The following is a 15846-nucleotide window of genomic DNA, read 5'->3' on the forward strand; positions in this document are numbered from 1 at the left end:
ACAATTCTCTGTATCACATCTTGACATCTATAAAATGGGAACAAAATATGGCCACATATATTGTGGATGGCCACAATATTAAAAAAGCAGATTAGAAATAGCATCTACAGTATGATTCCATTTATATAATATAAAATTTGCATTAGATGATGTATAAAGACTTTGTATAAATGTTAATTGTTATTGACTCTGCGTAGTAGGATTTCCACTTTTCATTTTTATTCTGCTTAAATTTCCTACCTGACCATGTATTGTTAACTTTTTTAAAAATGAAGCTATTTTCTTTTAGGAAAAGATTAACTTTTAAAATGTTCCCTAATGCAAGGTATTAAATGCCACAGCCTGAGTGATCTTTCAGACACATTCCCCCCCAGCCCAGCAGGGCCAGGGCCAGGGCCAGAACTCACACACAGAGGCCCGTCCTGTGCCAGGTCTCATTCCCATCCCAGTCCTCATTTTCACACCATCACACAACCGTCTTCCCAGGAGACCCCACATGGAAATGGGAGAGTGCTTGGAATTTACTGTTTACTAATTTACTATCAAACCCTCACAAAGAGAGATACATGCATGCCCAGAAGGTCTTCTGGGCACAGCAAGAAATTATACAAATTCTACAGATCAAGATGGTCCAGTTCCTGGGGGAAAGCTGCCGTCCCTTAACACGCAGCACCTGATACTCCATGGATGGCAATTCCAAAGGAGCCTGCGTTTTACCCCAGAGGAACTGGGAAAACATGGGAAAGCACAGCGAATGGCTCTAGAAATTCACGTACTATGGGATGGAAGGCAAGACCCCTCAATATCACCCCAGTTCTCTGAAAGCCGACCTACATTCAGCACATTTACGTTGGAAGATTTATATCCTTGTCCTCAAAGTATGCTAGCCGTGCTGGCTTTGGTGAAAGTAAAGCCAATGCAAACTTCCTGTACGCATCTCACAGGTACGGGTCCAGCCACCACTAAATTCACCTGTTGTCTGCTCCTTCCTAGAAGCATGGTGGTGGGGGCTTGGGGGGGGGTACTTTTGGTATTTTACCTTGCAGCCAGTTCTTCAATTTAAGACTAAGGCACTCGGTTTTCTGATTTTTCTATTCAGTGCACCTGCTGCACCAGCCAACTGCTCAGTTCAATCCCCTTCCCCATGGCTTCTGAGCAGCCTGGGTGTACGACACGTCACCTCCACTCTGCTTTCTGGGCTGTTCTCTGTCACCATTGGAGTCTGTCTCTCACACATTCAGCGGCCACAGACCAGTGACCTCGCATTATAAGAGAGAAAGGAGGGGGGCACCTGGATGGCTCGGTCATTTAAGGTGTTGACTCTCAGTTTCAGCTCAGGCCATGATCTCAGGGTCCTGGGATCGAGCTCCTTGTCGGGGTCCACACTCAGCAGGGAGACTGCTTCAGGATTCTGTCTTCCCTTTGCCCCTCCCTCTGCATGCCTGCACTCTCTCAAATAAACATCTTTAAAAAAAAATTAAGAAAGCAGCAGGAAGGACTTCCCTAAATCCTCTTCCTTCCTTAGAAAGTCCTCTTCCAATTTCACCTCTAAATACGGATTCTATGTATACATGCAGCATTGAACTTTCTGACAGATGGAGATGAAGATCCAGTAGCTAGCTCAAGCCCTTTATGAAGCTCAGGGTAAGACCACTTCATCCTTTTGGTCTGTTTCGAAGCAGGTGGTAGTTTTGATGCTTAAAAATATCCACTCCTCTTGCAGAAGAACACCAGAAACAAAGCCCACTGGTCAAAATTTGCCTTTGAGACCTTCCAGTACCGACTAAATGCTCCCCCTCTTCCTCCATAGAGATGCCCAACACACGAGTCATAACTGACCATTCAGAAAGCAGTAGCCAAGCACAGGCCTGTAAGCCAGGGCAGAAGCACCCCTAAAAAGATGTAAACTAGCCCAGCAGCCCCCACAGTATTTACCCCTAGTGTCCACCTTGCTGGTATGCACTGACCAAAGCAATCGCTCCAAGAGAAAGCGGTAGCTGAGACTAGAAGGGACGGTGCCACAGACCCTCCTGTCTGAACACATGCTCTTGTATGAGCCTATAGCCACATGGGAAATAAATGTGAGTTTATCAGAATATGGAGCAAGAACACCAAGTTTGCTCGTGGAGCTACAATGACATGACCATTCCTGCACGACAACAACACAGCAATTCTGAACTACATGCCCACACTCAAAACTCCACACTTCATTCACTAGAACTTAGACCCAAGAAATGAAGGGGTGGGTCCTTCTTTTGTTTCTCTGTGAACCTAGAATTCGATTTTTCTCTTCTTTAGTTTTGGTACAAATGTACCAAAAACAGGGTTCCCCTGTCTCTTTTCCACATCAACCTGTTAAAACGCTTTAGGGAAGACCCATGTCAGGCCTCATGTGCCATGGTTAACTCTCCTTCCCTCGTGTCATTCATCCCACAGACACAAACCTACTGTGTGTCAGGAGCACGAGGGAGCTCAAGACAAAATGCTCCCCCAAACTCAGGCTCTGTGGCAGCTGGGGCAGGGGGCTCCCGCGTTAGCTCCCAGTGTGAGGATGTCCCCGCTGTGCCCTTGACAGGAGACCTCAAGTACTATCCCTGCCCTTCTGGAATAACGTGGTCCTCTGCCAGCAGTTTGCCCCATAAAACGCGTACAAAGATTTCTAGAGGCTCTTCGTGACACACCCACCCACAGACCCACACCCAACTCATTTGAAACTCTGGGCAAGAGCCAGCAATGAGGAAGCACATCAGCACCACCACATACGCATACTTCTCCTCAAAGCCCAAGTCTGCACAGAAAACATGGCATCCCTCGAATGTGTGTTGACTTGAAACACCTCTCCCCTACTCTCTCCCAAGAGCACCAAGGAAAGAGAAGGACAACCTTGCCGTGATGTACCTTACACAGCGCGCACAGCTGCCTGGGTCTCCTGGGCCCGGAGGGGGCATGAGGGAAACCCAGGCCTCAGAAGACAGGGAACAGGGTGCACATAGACTCAGCCGGGGCCTGCAGTGCCCCCATTTCTTTGAAAGTACATCCTCGGAGCCCCAGCAGACTGAGACCTCAACAACACTGGCATCTAGGAGGCTTTTTCATGCTCAACGCTCCTGCCTTTGCCCTCTGCCCTCCACCATGCCCCAGAACAGCCTGTTGAAGTACAGAGCAGCTAGGGCTCTGCAGGGTGGGGACCCATAGGCCTTCCCCATAGGCAGGAGCTGTTCGGGGCTGTACAAGGAGCCCCTAAGAGATGTCAACGCCAAACAGAATGACAAGGACAGAAAGCCCAATAAATTACACGGCTAGGATGGACATTCTTAGAAGCGTACAAGAACAGCAGGAAAGGGAGTAAACGTGGGCAGACAAGGCCAAAGAAGTTCTGAAAAGTCAGACCAGGGAGCCAGGCAATCAGCCAGGCAACAGGGGATGAGGGCTTATTACTGAAGACGTCAGCCCCCCCCCCGACCCCTACACCCTCCCCCTCACCCCAGGCATCCCCCACTGACCTTTAGATACCAGAAAGATCTTCCACTGGGAGAAACAGCCTCCATTCACTGCACTGCATTAACTATGTTTTCCTCCAGCGCTTTCCAATCAGTCAATATAGATTTTAATGGCGATATTAAATTTGATTTGGTGAAACCCATCACCTTCCCAATCTCCCACCCCTCAAAAGCTGGCTACACCACTCTCAACCCATCACTCACAGCTTCACAAATGTTACTGTGTTGGTAAATTTCAGGACCAATCCATTTCTTTGCTCCCCACCCCAGGCCCCAAAGTCCCTTCCCCAGTCTCCGTTTTCCCGCCCTCCTGGATTCTGCTGCTATGCCCCAGAATCCCTGGTCCAGGCCCTCCTCTGCAAAGTGTGAGGGCTGGGCCAGAGGACTCCTGGGTCCAGCTGGCTGGAACTTGTCTGACGGGGTCCTGTTGTGCGATGCACCAGCCCATCCTCCCGGCTCCTGCTGGAGTCCCAGCTCCTGTGGGCACTTTCCTGAAGTCCCATGGGAGTGAGAGTGAGCAGCAATCCTGACTAATCTGCAATCAGATGGCTCACCACACTAGCGACCTCAAAGGCACCTTTCTAAAGCTGTTATCTGGGAAGGGAAGTGAAAATACATCAACAAAAGGGAGCCTGAGGAGCATTCCAGCACTTCTGATTGTGCCCTTTGCATCAAGAGACTGTTTTCCTCAACTTGAAAACCTGGGCTCTCTTGGCAGGATGTCAAGTAGACTGAGTCATTACCTGTTTATGTCCACAGGCCTAGGTCTCCATGACAGAAAGCTACACATGAGACCCAGTGAGGAACTGGTAGGCAAGGACATGCCTTTCACTTTTGGAAGAAGTCACTCAAAGTGCAGTGACCAGCAAAACATACTAGGGACCAGAATCCTGCCATCCATCTCAGGCCAACCCGAGGCACCTGCAGGGCCTTGTTTTGTCCTTTTCTCTCTCTTCCCCTCCCTGATCATTATTGGGATAGAAAGTGGAGGAGGGGGAGCCTCGTGTAATTCACCTAAATTCTGGAATGTGCATGAAGACTGCTTGTACTGATGAATTTTCTTCCAAAATGAATGATTTTGGGTGCCTGAGTGGCTCAGTTGGTTAAGTGACTGCCTTTGGCTCAGGTCATGATCCCGGAGTCTTGGGATCAAGTCTCGCATCTGGCTCCCAACTCCATGGGGAGTCTGCTTCTCCCTCTGACCTTCTCCCCTCTCATGCTCTCTCTCATTCCTTAATAAATAAAATAAAATCTTTTTAAAAATTAATGATTTTACCACAGGGTCTTAAATGTGACAAACCAGCCATCTGCCTCTTCTTACCCAGTTTCTACCCAAAACCACAATGCTACATCTAGAAGTGGAGCCATGAAGGACCATCAGGAGATCTATGAGAAATCACCCGAAACCCTAGTGCCCACAGAGCTGACCAGAGCACACAGGCCATCCGCCAGCCTCCCAGTGCTAAGACCCGGTGGAGGGTGGGGGGCGGTGGGGAGGCAGTTCACACACGTACACATCAATGCAAAACCCATAGAACAGATAGACACTTCACTGGGTGATTTATAGAAGCCCTTTAACAATTCCTCCAACCGAGACTTGTTTCTTCCTTTTTAACCAATCTTTGTAAGCTGGACTAAAAGGACTCAGACACCAAATGGCTATAGAGATATTTGGAGATACATGAGAGAGAGCTGGGCTGTCTTCTCTGGACGTAAGACAGAGCCAGAGACGGTAATGGGAAACCCGGGGTCCAGAAGCCCAGGGAGCAGCTCAGGATGGGGAGTCAGAAGACCCAAGGGCAGCACCCCAAGGATCTCCTTTCATAAGGGAGTGACAAGCAGCAGCACTCTTCTCACAAAGGAAATGTCAGATGCTGAGGACACAAAACCAAGTGAAATCCATTGGAGTTTCACCAAAAAAGTTCACTTTTTGATTTCTGCCTTACTTGTGATGATACATGACCAATTTCTAACGCATGCACACAGCAGGGGCTCTAAATTCGTCCTGAATACAGGCCAACTACAAACACACTGCCATTTAGAGACCACGGGTTAGACACACGTTCTCCCAGATGTTCCAAGAAAATACCAAACATGTGTAAGGAATAACAGGAATGTTATAAGAGATTTAAAAATTCTTTTTAATGATGAGACACAGAATGACACAGAACTACCACGTGATCTCGCAATTCCACTTCTGGTTATATGCCCAAAACATGTAAAAGCAGGGAATCGAAAAGATATATGCACACATATGCTCACAGCAGCATCAACGTACAACAGCCAAGGGTAGAAATGGCTTTGTGTCCTTCGATGCACGAACAGAGAAAGAAAATGTGGCATATCCACGCAATGGACTACTACCTAGCCTTAAAGAGGAAGGAAGTTCTGGCACCTGCTGCGACATGGATGAACCGTAAGGACATGACACTAAGTGAAATAAGCCAGCCACAAAAGACAAATACTGTATGATTCCACCTACATGAGGGACCTCGAGTAGTCAAACTCAGACAGAAAGTAGAGTGGCAGTTGCCAGAGGTTGGGGGAGGAGGGGAACAAGAGTTATTGCTTAATGCGGACAGAGTTTCAGTTTTGCAAGATGAAGTGTCCCAGGACTGGATGGAGGGGAGGGTTGCATAATGTGAATTTATCCATTTTCAACTGCATGGTTCAGCGGTATTAAGGTAGCAAATTTTATATTGTGTGTATTTTCCCACATTAAAACGTTTTTTTCACGTCTAGTAGTACTAAATAGTAGTGGGATTCTCTAACGATATCAAATCTATCTAGCCACAACAGCAATTGTTAGATGACCTATTTCTCTAAGGGTATCTTTGTATAAACTCTGCAGTTACCTGGTCTAAACCACCAAGTCACGAATCACAGTCAAGCTCAGCCGAACGCCACCATTTAAATTTTAGATAATGAAGCCGAACTTCTTTAAAATGACTAATAATTCAAGCAACTGCTCCAGATATCTCCACACCTGGCATCAATAGGGGCAAACCAATCATAAAGAATGTGAACTTAAGAGTATTACTAAGGCACTAATGACTAACTAGTACCAAAAATAAATCCATTGTCCTGAAAACTTTTTCTACAAAGCACTTTCAGGGATACCTGAGTGGCTCAGTCAGTTAAGTGCCTGCCTTTGGCTCAGGTCATGATCCCAGGGTCCTGAGATCAAGTCCCGCATCAGGCTTCCTGCTCTCTCTGCTTGTACTCTGACAAATTAAAAAAAAAAAAAAAAAAAAGGCACTTTCATATGGAAATATAAAATCTCTTAATGTTCGCTAATAAAGCACAGTGCTGAATGGAATTCTATCATGAAGCTATCCATATTATATTTACTTAGAAGTATTTTTATAAAAATCAGTTTCCAAATATCTGGAAATAAAGCAGAATTGGATCCAGAAATCAAAGTCAACTGCATTAAAAAAAAAAAAAAAAAAAAAAAAAAGAAAGAAGGAAACAATAACCAGGGTGCCTGGATGGCTCAGTTAGTTGAGCACATGACTCTTGGTTTCAGCTTGGGTCATGTCAGGGTCATGGGATAGAGTCCCAGGCTGCGTACACGCTCAGTGCAGAGTCTGCTAGAGATTCTCTCCCTCTCCGCCTCCCCCTACTCCCCCAGCTTGCTCACTCTCTCTAAAATAAATAAAATCTTAAAAGAAAAAAAAAAACCTTCCCTATTAAAAAAATAATCAACCATTGCTGCCACTTACTATGTCACAATCATGATCGACACCACAGGAAAATCTGCATCAAGCCACAAGGGACATTTAAATGGGTACAACTAAGACTAACAAAGCACATGTAAATGAATGTGGTGGCGCACTGCCACAGTACCGTGGGTGAGGAACCGAAAACGGAAGCGCCTTACCGCTTGGTGATCTGGCTTGGCTCCTGCAGGTCTGGGTCCAGGTCAAAGACCTCGTTATCCAGCAGCCTCCGGAGTGTCACATCGGCCAGCTGCTCCATGATCTTGAACACCTCATCGAGGTTCAGGAACATGGAGAAGTCACGCTCCTTATTCTGCGTCGTGATTCGGATGGTGTCCGTCAGAAAGACGTTGGACGTTCTTTCCAACTTCTGGATATCGACCCAAGGGACTACAAGTTTAACTAGAAGAGGGAAAAAAAGGCAAATACGTAGGTTACCCTAACATGTGAGCCAAACTTGACTGTACCAGCAAACAAGAGTCCAAGGATTTCCTTAAGCTGAAACGCAAAACCAGAGCAGGAAAGGGGAAGCATAAAACTGCTTGACAGCTGTGTGTTAGAACCCAACTCATGTTTCATGATTTTTCTTAAAAGATTTAAGTAAAATTTTCCAAGTTTTTGGCTACTGCACACAAACGGGACAGCGTTCTGAAATATCAAGTTAACAACAAATATTTAAACCTAAATATTTGCAAAATATCCAAAAACTTCTCCATCTACATAATTTCTCGTTTCAAAAGCAGCATTCATGGTGTAAGCCATGAAAAAAAAAGTGCAAAAGAGGATTATTCATGATCTCCTTTAGAGAAACAGGCTTAACATTTAGACTGTGTCAAATGACAGTCTTAGAAGACACATAATTTCTATGGAATTCTTTAAAGTAATACAGTACAAACAGTACATTTTATAAACAAGTGTTCTGTTCTGGGAAATGTTTCCAATACAGTAATGGCGAGGCTAGCTAGAGCTTACTAATGCAAATAGAAAAAAGAGACACTGTAACAACTTTAAGTGATTTTAAATGTTATAAAATACTAGAAATCTTTTTTTTTTTCAAAACTTAGCATCCTAGCAAAATTTGACTTAGTCACCATGAATGACAGGTGTCAGAAACTAATTCATTTTCTTTTTCAGATCAAGGAGAACTTCAAGTGTTTCTCTTTCTACTGTTTCTTTCCACTTGTTGCAATAATGTTTTCAGGGTTTCAGTGACTTAGAAAGCCACACATCGACTTCAGGCTTGAGATGAAGCTTCTTCAGCTACTTCTAAGTGCTTTCACCTAAGTCTTTCATACAAATACATATACAATCGATAACATCAACTTTCATTTCATGAAGCATCTACTTTGTGAAAAGCCCTGCACTTAAGGAGTTCATTCAAACAGGGAAAACAGACATGTAAAATAAGCAACCACTAACTTGACAGAATCTAAAGCAGAAACACAAACATGGTGCAAATTGTAAGGGGACCAGGGAAAGTTCCTGGAGGTGATAAAATTCTGAACTGAATTTGAAGGGTGAACTGGAGTTTCCAAAGAGGCACAAGAATGGGGAAGGGAAAGACCGGCATGAATTTTGAGAAGCATTGCACAAAGTACAAGAATAAGGATGGTCAAGATCAGGTCAGAGCACAGACCAAGGGTGGGGAAAGGTCATGCAAACATGGCGTTATGTACTGGAGGATCAGACCTGAAGCTGGCAGCGTGAGAAAGAGAAGCGATGACCCTGGGCAGGAAGCTGTGTCAGCACAATTTCAGAGAAGCCCCTCCCACTGGTTCAACTTGAAATATAAACTTAAATGCAGGAAGGGGAAAAAATGACATATATAAACACATACATACGCATATACTTGTTTTATATACACACACAGCTGCCATCCTGCCTGGGTGCTTCAAACAGTATGTAGTTCCAAAAGAAGTTTCCATGGGAATGACTTTTTAAAAATTCAATATACAACCAACACTCACGACTTTTCTTTCTTATCTTGGAATTCTATCACCTCGCATGGTAATGGTCAGTGCATCAAAGTGTGAAAAGTTCATCACTGCCTGAATCTCAAGTGCACCCAGGTGAAGAATTCCCTCCCATTCCAAGGAACAGCTGTACATCCTGCTTCTTTTCCAGGAGCAGTCGTGACCTTCAGGGCTGGGAACTTTTTAAATGCCCTCCTCCCCCAATCAAGCACATTTAAGAAACAACAACATGTTCCATTCCTTTAGAAGCATTGGGCTGTCAGTTTTGACAATGCGTTTTCAGAGCAACATCAAGTAAACCTTCAGTAGCTCTACAAAGAGAGCTTCACTGAAATGTTTAAGGCAATGAAAAAAATGAACTCTCACAAAACCAAAGCCCGTTAGTGGTGGTTGCATATGGAAATAAAATTGTCTGCACACACCATTTGAAGTTAATCAAGTATTGCTCATTACCATCTCAACTACTCATCTAAAAATCCTTCATGCTCTAGCTCTTCCTCTCATCTCAGACCAGCACTGAGCTTCCCGAGGGTCCGCTTCCCCTGCGAACGGCAGCACGAGCCTCACTTACGTTCCTTGCCCAGGAAGAAGGAGTAGAAACAGAGGTGGTTGATGCTGAGGTAGAGCCAGCCTTGGCGGGGGACCCTGCCCTTCCAGCAGCAGCAGGAGTAATAGGTGACCAGCTTCTCTGCCTCTGGGAAGTTGAACCTGGCCTCAAACTTCACCAAGGCCTCTCGGAACTTCTCAGGCTCCTCTTCCTGCTCGGCAAGCCTGCTGCTCGTCTCCTCCGCAATCAGAGCCTGACACACAGAAAGGTAAGGGACTCCTCATCAGGGAAAGGGACAAAGGGAGAGGCAGGCAGAGGCGGGAAGGGAGAGCCAAGCACAGGCCCCTGAGGAGTCTACACTGCCACCAACACACACACCCACCCACCAGGGGTGGAGGAGAGTGGCGCGCCACTCTGTCTACCACCCAGAAGCAGGGCCACGGTTGGCGGACTGATGAGCTGGGGGTGGGGGGCAGAGAACCCAAGATAAGTCTCTCACTTGGCCACTAACCAGGCATGAGGCTTTGGGCAAATCACCAACTTCTAGGCCTGAGTTTCCTAACAAGTTACTATTGTGTGATACCTCCCGGCACTCCCTACAGGGACAGGATAATCGAATTACTGGCTCAAAAGTGAATCTGATGCATCAGCCCTGAAGAACTATCCAAATTTGAGTTACAAGTTAGTCTGTTTTTTTTTTTTTTTTTTAAGATCTGGGGCCCCTGGGTGGCTCGGTGGGTTAAAGCCTCTGCTTTCGGCTCAGGTCATGATCCCAGTGTCCTGGGATCGAGCCCCACATCGGGCTCTCTGCTCAGCAAGGAGCCTGCTTTCCTTCCTCTCTCTCTGCCTGCCTCTCTGCCTACCTGTGATCTCTGTCAAATAAATTAAAAAAAAAAAAAAAGATCCTATTTATTGGGCACCTGGTTGGCTCAGTGGGTCAAGCCTCTGCCTTCAGCTCAGGTCATGATCTCAGGTTTCTGAGATCAAGTCCCGCATCGGGCTCTCTCTCTCTCTCTCTCTCTGCCTACTTGTGATGTCTCTCTGTCACATAAATACATAAAATCTTTAAAAAAAAAAAAAAAAAGAGAAAGAGAGAGGAAAAGAGAGAGAGAGAGAGAAAGAGCACAAGATGGGAGCAAGGCTTAAGGAGCGGGGCAGAGAGAGAAGAAGATTCCCTGCTAAGCAGGGAGCCTGACAATGTGGGGCTCGATCCCAGGACCCCAAGATCGTGACCCGAGCCAAAGGCAGGTGCCTAACCAAGGGAGCCACCTAGGCATCCCAAAATAAGATTTATGAAATGAATCTCAAGTCTGGTAAAATTTCAAGTGCTTCTCATTTCTTTCATTATATTTTTCTTCTTTTCCAAGTTTTATTTAACTAGACATCATTAAATAGAAAAATTATAAGAAAACAAATAACTTTAAAAGCATGTCTAACATATAAAGCTCCAGACCACGAGGTGTGGAGGGGATTTTAGGAAGTAGAACGGGAGGCATGGGCTCCAAATGCAGCCACGACGATGGTGACCACACAGACCCTTGACTTCCGTGGACTGGAGGGTCTGGTGACAAGCACAACTCTAAGCACAGGGGTTTCTTTAAAGCTTGACAGAGCAGCCAGCTGCTCAAGACGAGTAGGAAAGCCCCAATTCTTGATTCCTTTGGATCTTCCCAGAGGAAAGGAAGAACCAACACCACACAGTGGCCCCACAGATATAACCCCACCTCAGACCACAAGAACCCCTCCACTCCCAGCCCCTGCTCCAGGCCAGCAGCCTCCCTGCAACTGTTGTTTTTCTTTCTGTCTTTCTTTTTTTTTTTTTTTTAAAAGGCATTTCAGTTTTGATGTGCAGGGGATTGGAATATGACATCCCAAACTGTGCCACTATGGTATAAGGATTATTCTGAGCTGAAGGCAACTGAGAAACGGCAGACACCAAAAAGGCTCTCTGCCTTCCCCCACTACTTGCCTAAAACAAGGACACCAAGACCCATTTGTGCAGGTGCCTCTCTCTTCTGTGCTGGGAAGAGGAAGGTAACTCTAGACTCTGACCAGCACTGAGAGGAATGTGCACAGCCAACCTCACAAAAACAGCCCTTCTTCTCTTCCCTTCATTTCTCCCCACATTTACCTTCCCACAGCTGGCTACCCCTGAAAGCCTGAATGCCTCTCTCTTTGTCTTGTCCCTTCCCTATAAACATACTGTTCTTTGTTGAGATGCTGCATAAGCCCCACATTCTAACCACCCCTCTGAGTTACTCATCACTGAGTTTTCCTCATGTGTATGCACATCGCACACAGTGATCAACTGTTTTTCTCATCAGTTTGACTTTTGCCAGTTCAATCTCCAGGCCGTAGGAGGAAAACCTAGGAGGCTAGAGGAAAAGCTGCTTCCTCCTCTGCAGAAGCTTTCCCAAAGACACTGCAGCAGAAATGAATTTCCTTCCTCCATATTAAAAGGAGAAACTCTAAATCAAAAAACCACCACAGCATACATTAGACAAAGGAGAAAGGAGGCAAGTGCAAAAAACAGCCATGGAAGAGGCATTTCTGTACCTAAGCCCCAGTGGGTCCTGACCCAGGGAACCAAGCTAGTCAGTCGGACCAAGCAGAGATGGTAACTGACAGGCTGGATGAGTCCCCACCACAGCCTGGGTCCACCTGCCAACCCCTGAGGCTAGAGGTGACACCAAGAGTCCACCAGCCATCAAAGCCACACTGCCTGACTCAGGAGACCTTTGGTTCCTACCTGGGGACATCAGAGTCCCGGATACCCAAAGGAAAAGAATACTTCCGCTTTGTCCCTTTAAAACCGAGAATTCATTTTGGCACCCTTTACTAAAAGCTGAAGCACTTTTGAGGCAAACTTTTGAAAAAAATAAACAAAATCAATGGTCTGGGGGATTTTACCGACAAGGAGAAAAACTGTATTATAGGCTAATGTGTTAAAGTGTTTAATAAAGGTTAAAATCGGAATGAGAAACGGTCTCACTCTGCCTGATGGGGCATTTAAAGCACAGGGTACCAATTATGTTGTTGCAATGACAGAGAAGATGGAACTCACATGAGATATTCACAGATACTCTCCAAAAGAGTCCTGTCTTGCCCTCTCAAAACCTAATTGGTTTTAATTTCATTTAATTAAAATAGTTGAAGAATAAACAGCCACTTTTGGGAAAAGGAAAGTGTCAGATCCAACAAAATAGAATGAAAAGATGTCACAACTGCAAAAAGGTGGGAATAACGAGTCTAAGGAGTCAAGTAACATTTCTACTCTACAAAAACATAAATGTTGGCATTTTTTCCTCCCTGAGACAAGAGAGGACCCTCCCTTCTGTAAAGGAGAACAAAAACTTGGGCTTGAGAGCGTGGATTTTCCAGTTTCATGTGTATTTTGCCAGACTGACCATGAAGTTTGACAAGTGACCAGTCCAGCTCCTCTGTGTATAAATCCAAGATGTTCAGTCATGGTGGAGAAAACTGTTCGAATCTGATAAAAAATGCTACAGTGCTCAAAATGTCATACGGAAGTTCTAAGATGGGGAATTGGGAAGAAGCATTTCAGTCAAAGGACCTACCTTTACCTTCCCCTTGACAAAGCTGGCAATGTCATCCTTATTATCAAAGACAGACAAAGTGTGCAGGAGATTCTGCTCCAGCCAGTCCCAATGCTGGTTTATTTCCTCTAATGTCGCACCTGGGTTAGAACATAAAAAGATACCGAAATTAAAAGTAACTCCTAGACCATGAACTCCTCTTCCAAATATTCCAAAACCTCTGTGGTTAAAACATCCTGGTTTCTCACACCCTGGGCCACAGCAGACAAGGAAGACACCCTCCTTTGAAGCCACCGTGTCCTTCGCCACAGCACTGGGATTTGCAAACACCCACCCACTGCTACATGGGTAGGCCAGGAACTGCATGTGGATGTCCTGTCGCCCTTGCTGATGCCTGGACTTCCCACCACATCTACTCAAGTGACGGAAACATTCATAATTACGCAGCTGTTCCAAGGGAAACAAGCCCCCCGAAGTGGGCCAATTCCGAACAGTCTTACATAGTTTACCCTGTGAGGACAGGGATCCCTCAAGAGGGACCTCAGCCCAGGGTCACAGAGGACAGAGCCTTCTGAGAAAGCTCTACTGCTTGCCCAAGGGTGTGGCCACTCACAACAGGCATCATTAAATACAACAGCAACAACCTAGGGAACTTCCAGGTTTACCAAGCTGTACTTCATATCATTTACAACAATATCCCTTAAGAACATACATAAGAAATTATATACTAAATGTTTGAAACATACAACATTAAACCATATCTAGTAAGTTAATTTCTTTCCAAGGCAATTAAAAAGAAATCACCCCATTACTGAAGCATTAAGCAACACTGTTACCAAAAAGCTTAGTTATTTTAGTATTTCCCCTTGAGGAGACTCCTGCTACTCTCCATTAGACAATGGGCACCTTGGCACAGGGACTGTGCCAGCTCCTAGTGAAGGACCCAGCATACAACAAGTGCTCAATAAAGTCCCCTGCCTTGAAGCAAGCCCAGGATGGACAAGAAAAGGGACGTGTGCATCAGGTGTGTGTAGTATAGGAACAGATAAACGCCCAGCTAGGAGGACAAGATTTCCAAAATGGAAAGCAGGAGATATTCTAACCTCTAAGAGGTCAAGGGCTACCCAACACCAATGCAGAATAAGCTGGCCAATGTGAGAGGCATAGTGGTCAACAGAACCACATACCATACACACAAAAGTCAGACATGTATTTTTTTAAACACCAAACTTTTCGTATACTATTTGCAGATTTCCTCCCTGCAGAGCATAGATGCATGGAGGGATATTCTAAAAAGCCTAGGGATAAAAATGCCAGAGAAGAACTTACTGCAGACTTGTGCTTTTAGGATCAGTGAGTATAAAGAACATCTGTGTGGGGACTGATTTTCTGAATGGACAGTTTAGGAAGGAGTCATCAGAGCAATCCAAGAGAATTCTTCATAAGGAAAAGCGAGAGAGAGAGATCTGGTCTCTCTTCTTCTTCTTATAAGGAAACCCATCATGGGGCCCCACCCTCATGACTTTCTGTAAACCTAATTACATCCCCAGGCCCCACCTCTAAATACTACCACACTAGGGGCTAAGGCTTCAAGATATGAACATGGGGGAGAAAGATACCATTCAGTCCACACCAATCTACGCAGCTGTCCATCAATGCCACCCCTCCTCCCAACTCTTGCTCTTTAAGGATCAACAGACTGGACATGCAGCCACGTGCAGTTTAGGAGAGCAAGCTGTGGGGGGGGGGTCGTGGTCAGGGTCATCTCACTCTCCTCCCCCTCCCACCCAGGAGGCCCTTTTGGTTGCTGGAAACCCCTGGCCCTTCAGGCTCCCCATTCCTCTTACAAGGGGAAAAGATCCTTTCAAAACACAAGTCAAACCAAGTTCTGTCAGGCTTCATAGCAGGATTCTCATGAAGTTTCTAAGCGTCATCTACCTGAACTCGAGCCCCTCACAGTCTGCTTGGTGCCTCACACTCAGTGCTCAGGTCTGCCCACCTCTGGCTTAAGTCTCTGCTGTTCAGTGTCTTCCAATGGCAACCATGTAGGTGTCAGTCACAAAAACACTTCCTATAACTGGGGGGTGGGGGGTCAGCAATGGGGTCTTCCTAGTGGGGGGGACAGCATATCGCACCATCTCAAGAGAGTCCTTGGGTCTTCACTAAAGCCAATAAACTTGCAAGGAGCCTTAGGGATGCCTGGACCTCTGCCCTTCTCTTCAAGGTTTACTCTTTCTAGATCTTTGTAATTTATTATCTATCATAATAAAGCCAACCGATCAGACTATTTAAGGCAAAGAATAAATGGGAAAAATTTTTTGAGTATTTTTTTGAGTATGGGGTCATCAATCTTTGAGTATTTTTTTTTAAGATAGATTTATTTGAAGAGAGAAAGCATGTCATCAGGGGATGGGGAGCAGCAGGGAGAGGGAGAGGGAGAACCGGAAGCAAACTTCCCACTGAGTGTAGAGCCTCCAGAGGGCTGAATCCCAAGACCCCACAACCAAGACCATGACCTGAGCCAAAATCAAGAGTCAGATGCTCAAG

General features: G+C 45.6%; 1 protein-coding gene across 7 annotated transcripts in view; it reads right to left on the reverse strand.

Annotated features, from left to right (window-relative positions):
- The window catches only part of TBC1D8 (TBC1 domain family member 8), a 103668-nt gene that overhangs the window by 28882 nt on the left and 58940 nt on the right, over positions 1–15846 (reverse strand). For all 7 annotated transcript variants that reach the window (XM_047743988.1, XM_047743989.1, XM_047743984.1 and 4 more), the window contains 3 exons: positions 13321–13439; positions 9767–9995; positions 7384–7624 (listed from right to left, as the gene is read on the reverse strand). In XM_047743988.1, coding sequence (XP_047599944.1) covers positions 7384–7624; positions 9767–9995; positions 13321–13439 — 589 coding nt within the window. The remainder of the gene's footprint in view (positions 1–7383; positions 7625–9766; positions 9996–13320; positions 13440–15846) is intronic.

The sequence above is a fragment of the Lutra lutra genome, chromosome 9, assembly GCF_902655055.1.
Source record: "Lutra lutra chromosome 9, mLutLut1.2, whole genome shotgun sequence".
In the NCBI taxonomy this organism is placed as follows: Eukaryota; Metazoa; Chordata; class Mammalia; order Carnivora; family Mustelidae; genus Lutra; species Lutra lutra.